At 52.5% G+C, this 7,656-nt stretch overlaps 2 protein-coding genes across 2 annotated transcripts; both read right to left on the reverse strand.

Moving 5' to 3' along the window:
* Positions 1 to 1,492: 1,492 nt before the first annotated feature.
* DQ04_03311040 (pumilio/PUF RNA binding protein 2) lies at positions 1,493 to 4,189 on the reverse strand (the record flags this gene model as incomplete). Its single annotated transcript, XM_009312727.1, has 1 exon — positions 1,493 to 4,189. The coding sequence occupies one exon, from the start codon at positions 4,187 to 4,189 to the stop codon at positions 1,493 to 1,495; it is 2,697 nt and encodes an 898-aa protein (XP_009311002.1).
* A 1,127-nt stretch (positions 4,190 to 5,316) lies between these two features.
* Positions 5,317 to 7,125, reverse strand: DQ04_03311050 (hypothetical protein; the record flags this gene model as incomplete). Its single annotated transcript, XM_009312728.1, has 1 exon — positions 5,317 to 7,125. The coding sequence occupies one exon, from the start codon at positions 7,123 to 7,125 to the stop codon at positions 5,317 to 5,319; it is 1,809 nt and encodes a 602-aa protein (XP_009311003.1).
* Positions 7,126 to 7,656: the final 531 nt, after the last annotated feature.

A 7,656-nucleotide genomic window follows, 5' to 3' on the forward strand; every position in this document is an offset into this window, starting at 1 on the left:
AAAAAAAACGCGCCAGACGAGGCAGCAGTTAACGCAAGCAAAGCGTGTGTGTGTGTGTGTTTATGTGTGTACACGTGTGGAATAGCGCGAATGCTTTAGCACTGCAGCTCATTGCCAGCAGAAGCCGTATCACCATCCACTTCTGCACATGCCACAGGAAGGAAGGTCTGCTGCTGTCGCGGCGCAGTAGCACAGGGGAATAAACAGGTGTACATACAAAAATATCGTTTGTATGTTTATAATGATGTAACACATTTCCATGGCATCTCATTTTAGGCCGTCTTCTACTACTGCTTACTTCTCTTTATTTCTTTTTCATTGCTATCATCTTTCTTCTTCGATTTGACACACCCCATTGCCTTGCTTTCCGTTTGTTTCATATCAGTTAATGTGCTTGCGCGCCAGTGGGAAGGGCACCAATGCTAAGAAACATCACGTGCAGCGCATGCGGCTTTGATACATGGCCGGTGCTGGCGAGCCCTCCTCATCGCCCCGACGCTGTGGGCGCAACCGCCAGCACCGCCGCATTGACTGCACACACACCAACACAAGGAAAAAAAGAAACCACAAAAAAAGAGAGGAAACTAGCATTATTTTTTTTTTTGTTTGCCTTCCTTCGTCGCGTTTTTTTTTTCGATTTTTATCCTTCTGTCCACTTCTTCCCTCGATTGCTTCACCTCATCGGAACAGCGACGAGATTTGATGGGGAAATGTTGAAAAATTGGTGAGGAAACCAACACAATTTCAAATCAAAGAACACACACACACAAACACACACACACTAACACAAATCAACGCATATATACATTTTCTTTTCTTCCGTTCGTACTACTTATCCATTCAAAAGACGCATGTACCGAAAGACGGATTTCTTACCTTTTTGTTTGGGGGGGTTCTATGCGGCAGAAAGTCAATGACAAACAAAAACAGCCCCCCCCGCCCCCACATAGGCAGCACTGCCAAGAAAATTTTCCTTTCTTTTATCGAAGATGGGGGCGGGGGGATGGGGAGGGAGAAGTGAGAAAACGTAAAACAATCAGAGACAATCACAATCACAACCACAAATACTCATACACAAAGGAAATCAGAACGACAAGAAAGAGGTGAAGGTAGGGTCACTCAATTGCGTGCTTCGTATCCGCTAGTTTAGTTTCCTGCGCAGTTTGCACTTCCGTAGCCTTGACCGAACAGCACGGCAGGGGGTTACGGGGGTATACATAGAAAGACAACTTCTCTTTTTCTCTCCCATTTGTTGCGGTTTCATTCCTTCTCTTCTTCCTTCTTCTTTGCTGATAATACTCAAATTGTTGCTTTGATATGCATCGGCGTCCAATGCATTAAGCATTTGACTTCTCCAAAAACAAAGGGGGAGGGGTAGTAGCGTGACGTTTTGAACATCAAGTTCTATTGTTTTTTCTTTCCCTTCGAGGGCGCGTCATGGTGCCGGGGCTTTGACTTACCGAAATTTAATCAAGCCCCCGGGGCCCTGCTACTATTGCTGCTGCATCTGCACTGGTGGAGTGGAACTGATCGGATTGTACCGCCCCTGCTCAAACGCTGCATTCATGCTGGGATACACATTGGGAGAGGTGTTGCCGCTGTACAGCATTGTCTGCTGCACAGAGGGCCCAAAGGCGTGGTACGATTGTGTCCAACCGTCATTCTGTGTGTGTGTCATCAGACCGTTGCCATTTGCATAAAACGTATTCGTTGCATAGACATCTCCAGCTTGGGGTATCTGTTGTGGTTGTGTCGTCACCATTTCCGCTGAGGTGTAGGGATCGTGCCGGCTTTGCAAGGCGAAAGGTTGCCGCTGTTGTTGTTGTTGTTGTTGTTGTTGTTGTGGTTGCTGCTGCTGCTGCTGTTGTTGTTGTGGTGGCGGCATCATGCTGGGATAGCATGTCCGACCTCCAATTGTCAAGCTAGGAGCAGCCATTGGGTGCTGCTGCGGTGGTGCCATGATGGGGTCTGACGGAGATGCCAGATAACTGTAGCCGTATCCAGATCCTGCAGTTGCCAACGGCAGCACGTTCCGGCCGGCGACAGCGACCGCAGCTGTTGCCTGTTGATACGGTGCACCAGCTGTCAGTGGGCGCTTTCCAGGTGTGAGGCTGTTGCTGCCGGCAGAGGAGCGGCCACGTTCACCTCCACGACCCCCTACTCCGCCACGGCTCTTTTTGCCACCCCCACGTCCGGCGGTGCTGCTGTCACGGTAGTAGTAGTTGGTGGTGCTGTTGGTGTTGCTGGTGCTGTTGTTGTACACGTCGCCATCGACCCAGGAGAATATACCCATGCTCTCCATTTTCTGCACAAGGTGCTGACCGTAGACCGAGCGGCGAATGCTCATAATATGAGGCCTCGTCTGCTCCGCAATGTGTTGCTGCTGCTGCTTGTTTACCTGCTGAAGGAGGCGCTGCACAACATAGTTTGCGTACGGATCCTGCATCATGAGGATGAGGTAATTTCCATCCTCTGTACCACCCAATGGACGGGTGAGAGTCTCCACGATCCGCTGCAGCTCTTCTTCATTTGCCTTCACAATAGTTTTCTCCGCCACGTTGGAGGCGAACTTGCTACACGACAGCGCGTAGACGTGAGGAATAAGGAGATCGACGAAACGCTGACGAAGGTCCTCCGGCGCGTTAAGCAAGGCATGCTGCACGACATAGTTGCCGTATTGATCCATCACGTACTCGTGGACATGATCAAGGACAGCCTCAAGGAGTGGGCGTATGTTTACTTCCGGCACCGGTGAGCACTTCTCAAAGACGCACTGCAGCACACGGCAGCCATATGGGTGACGTGAGAGGGACTTGAGACGTGACATAAAGGCCTCTGTCACAAATTGCGTCTTCTCTGGCATCACCTCTATGATCTTCTGCGCCACATGGTTGGCGTTCTGATCAAAAACGCAGTCCACAAGCGAGTCCTTCAACTCAAGAAGAATCTCCTCACGTGTTTCCAGTGAGGCGCGCTCCAGGAACTTCTGCATTACACGGCATCCGTACATCTGGAATGAATACTCCTTCAGACGTCCGCTCACCTGTGCCAATAGCTGCTTCGACTCATCACTGCCCACAGACAGAACATCCAGAAGCTTCTGTAACACGTAATTTCCGAAGACATCGATCATCAGTTCATGTGTGTTGGGAAGCACTTCGTTAAAGATGGACTCCACATTTTCCTCTTCGTCAAGGAGACGCTGCACAAAACGGCTTCCGTCTTGATCCTTGCTGAGGGCGACGATGTGCCCCTTGATATCGTTATATGTGCACTCCGAGCGCACACCTTCAAGATACTCACGCATTGGCGTGAATTCATCGCGTGCAAGTCGGCTGCTGACAGCATCACCCCCTTTCATCTGCCGGCGTGCATTTTTCTTCGACCCGGCGTTCGGGAAAGAACGATTCCCACCACCTGGTGGACGACGTGATGCCGATCCGACCTGTCGCATGGACTGGACCGCCAGATCGTCCTGCTGATGCGCAGCACAGTTGCTACTTGTTCCACTACCCGCGTTAGGCTGCAAGTAACTTCCACAAGGAGTCGTGTTGGTTGAGACGCTGTCAGCGGGAAGATGGGAAGACGTCTGGCACGTCTCCATGCCAGAGGAATGTGGTTGCTGCTCTTCCTGTTGCTTCTTTGAAAGTGAATCCAGAAGACTCTGCGCAAACGCTGCTCCCTTCTCTTTTGCCTCCTGAGACGACTCATCTACATCATCGACGTTCATGATAATGTTCGAGGCAGTGGAAGCGGTCACAGTGCCGTCGCCCTCCTGATGTTCCTTGTTGGCTGCCGAGATACCGCGCCCGGGAAGTCCCGTCTCGCCGCCGCGCTTCGTCGCGCCGCGGTTGCGCAGCGGCACGAGCATGCGTGGGTCGCGTGGGTACTTGGAGTAGTACAACATGTGATACTCCTCTGTGTAGCGGTACTCCTCCTCCGGCGGCACCTCCTCCTCCAGGCTGCCGCCGACACACAGTCTCCCGTCAGCGGAGAATATCGTAAGGACAGACGGCGCCGTCTCCGCCCGCCTCACGTCGCGCGGGTCAACAACGAGAAGCGTGTCGGCACCCCCACTGAAGATGTCGTGTCCGTTGGAGAACCAGTCAACCTCCACGGCGTCCTTCGCCTTGCTATCGTTGCAACCCTCTCCAGGAGCAGATGATCCGATGTTTCCCCAAGTTGACATGCCGTATTTCACTCGCTTTTATCTTCTTGAATTCTCTGCCCAATTCCTCTGTATTGTTCGTCTTCCGCAATGTCTTCTTGTGACTTTGCCCCCTTTCTTGTTATGGCCAAACACAGGTCTGTCCTCCGCCTTCTCCCGCGATGTTTCTTCTTGTTGGTGTCGCCTTACGACCGATTCCTTACTTTTCTTATTCCTTGGTAACGCTGTTTGTTGTTCCCTACCCTCTTCGCGCTTTCTGGTCGTCCGTTCGATGCTTCCCCAGTAGCCAAAAATACTACTTGTTTGTTTTTAGTTATCCCCTTGCGTGTCGTGTGATCGCCTGTATGAGGAAGCCCAAACTCACGTTCCTGTAGTTTGTGTCTGCGGATCTATGTCTGCGCGTGGAGACGAACCAAAACTATAACGAGGATACACTCCGAAACAAAAACAAAAACAAAGCGGGAAAAGCAATGCAAGAAACAGCGTCTCTCTTCGAAAGGCCTAATTCCACGTTGCCCTTAATTCTCCCCGTTCGTAGATGTGGTTGAGTTGCTGCCGCACGTCGGATTGAGGAAGACAAGGGAATCTGCCTTCACGCCCAAATACACCTTGAAACTTTTCGCTTCTGTATGGGTGCTTCCGCTCAATTGGTAAACACTAGCGTTATGGTCCCTTTCCTTTGTTGCTTCTTACAGACAACAAAAAACAACAACAACAACAACAACCGATAACCAGAAAGAAAGAAAAAAAAAAAGAGAGAGAGAAGGGATGGGGCGTGAAATAAGAGCAGTAGCCTCCCTGTGCCCGCAGAAGGAGGATGAGAAGCCAAGACTAAGAGCCCATAATGGCACAGTTATACATGCGGATACACCCCAAAACAGTCATGCATGAGTTGTGATCCACTTCTAGAACCAAAAATAAGGCAACCAAAGAGTACACCAACACTGTTCATTTCCACACAACTGTGTGGTGGTGTAGCGCGCAAACCGAGTGCGCGTCTAGATGCATCTACAAGCCAAAGAAGAAAGGATGGGTCAATCACCCTCTCATCCTCTTGTATCACTCTAAATAGAGGTTCTCTTGCTCGTTCAATTCACTGATTCGCTAAACAAAATAACGTGGAAGGGAGTGGGGTGGAAGAGGCGATGTCAACGTGTCACGATTGTCGTCGCAGAGCGCTTCCACCCCTGCCCATGCGATGATCCGGCAGCAACCCCTCGCCCACGCTGCTGGACTCGTTGCACAGGGAACTCGTAAAAGGGGTCGATGCACGATTCGTATCGTGCACTCCACGTTGCAGTGCGTGCGTAGCAGCGCGAGTGGTCATTCGCCGTCGCGGTGCGCTGCAGCTTCTGTGCGGAGTTGAATCGCGGCGGTGTCGTCCCGGCGGTGGCTCTCCTCCGACACAACAACGCCTCCGCGGCTGTTGAGCCACCACCACCACCGCCGCCGCAGTTGCGCCGCGTTGCGGGACCCTTCACTGTCGTTAGAGCGCGGCGGCTGCGTGGGGTGGCGGCCAAGACATGCAGCGCAACGCTGAGTGGTTGGCCGCGCGGAGTGCGCGGCGTGTAGACACTAGCAGTGCGCCGCAGTGGCGTGCCACTGGCCACCAGGGCCCGCTCACGCGCGGAGGCTGGTCGCGGCGTCACACAGGCTGCGGTGGAGGAGTACAGACGTGTGAAGACATCCCCCTTGTCCTTGCGTCGTGTGTTCTTCACACCCTTCAGCGGCGGCACGCATGGCTGCTGTTGCTGCTTTTCACCGTGATAGAAGGAGGGGTATGTGCTGTGCATTCCTGTTACGTGCGCAGCGCCACCTGTGCCGGGTCCTGTAGACGTTAGATGCGCGAATGCAGATGCCGGAGGACGTAGAGACTTTGACAGTGTATTTTGCCGCGTACATTGGTGCCGGTCTTCTCTTGAAAGACGCCTGAGTGCACCACTTCCGCCAGGGCGAACAGCTGCAGGGGGTGCCTCCAGGAGTTCCTTCGCCTCCAGCCGCCTCAATTGATTCGGATGCACAATAAATGTCTTGAAGTGCTCATCCCACGCTGAACATGTTTTCTTTATGTGCTTGTGATTCAATGTGGCTTGCACGTCACGCTTCTCGCACGTTTTTACCACATCTGACGCCCCATTATTTGTGATGGGAATCGTGCGGCGATCGGCATTCACAGGAGGACCACTCGGACTCTGCTTCTTGATCACTGCACGGCGATTAAGTGCCTCTGTCACCTGTGGCATTGCTGCTTTTGCTGGCTTTGGTTGAGTAAAGGTATTTGCTATGTTCACTGCAACGTCATTTAGGTGCCGGCTGACCGTTGAGAACTGTTGCAAGTGTTGCCACGGCACACGGATCGGCGGTGAGGCGCCGCGGTCATTCGCCAGACTGTTGTCGGGGTTGTTTCGGCATTGTGTCATGATTGTGGACGACGGCGACGGGGGTTGCTGGGCTCGTGCAGTGAATGCCTCATTGCGTGGCATGGGGACAACGTGCAGCGTCGACGGAAACACATCCAACTCGCTCTCCTCACGAAGAGTTAAGTACCTCTCAGAGAGCGGCTGTGTCACACGATGCACTTCGTTGAGAGAAGGGGACCTGTTGCTACTGCTAACTTTCAAATCTTTGATGGTGCACGCCGACACCATAGTTGCAGCCCTCGTTGGAGGGTCGGTCACCGCCGCTGCAGGCGTGCCCCGGCTCGCATTTAAAAGGAACGTGACTGCCTCATCCGCCGATTTGCCATCAAAGATCATTCGCAGCGCCTCGCAGCGGTGGTCGGGTGTGGCACCTGAGATGAATTGAATCTCAGTTTTGGTGAGGATGCGATTGGCTCGCATCAGCATCGCTTGGATTGAAGCGGGGAGTTTCAGCATCATCTGTTCTTGCTCTTCTTCTCGCTCCAAGCTGCTGAAACGAGACATCTCTCTCTGCTGTTGAACTGGCATAGCAATCATGCTTTGCTTTCCGCTCATTTTCTCACCATTTGTCACAACAGGAATGGAGTAACAGGGCAACAGAAGGGAAGAGAAGCAATGCCACATACTAAGTGCGAAGAATGACGACAACATCATCAGCAAAAAGCACATAGTGTGCAACAGACGAAGAAGAACAGGAAAACCGTCTGAGTTATAAACAAAAAAGAAAGAAATAAAACGAGTCTTCCAGGAGGTGAGGCTGAAACATGCACGACACTCTTCACCAGGCCGCTTCTACTTCTTCTTGAGTGTCGCACCAACGGGGGCCTTTGCGGACGCCTTCTTCGTCACCGCCTTCTTCGCGATGGAGGACTTCGCGCCAATCTTTGTCGCAATCTTCTTCGTGATGGCGTTCATCTTCTCCTCCTTGCGCTTCTTCTTGGAGTCGCGGCGCTTCTTCTCCTTCTGCGATTTGGCGTGGGCCTTGAGCGCGCGCTTCACGATGCGCTGCTCCTCAATGAGGAACGCACGCACGACGCGGTCGCGCACCTGCTCGTGGCTCAGCACGCC

This window comes from Trypanosoma grayi, assembly GCF_000691245.1.
Source record: "Trypanosoma grayi strain ANR4 Tgr_331_V1, whole genome shotgun sequence".
Classification (NCBI taxonomy): domain Eukaryota; phylum Euglenozoa; class Kinetoplastea; order Trypanosomatida; family Trypanosomatidae; genus Trypanosoma; species Trypanosoma grayi.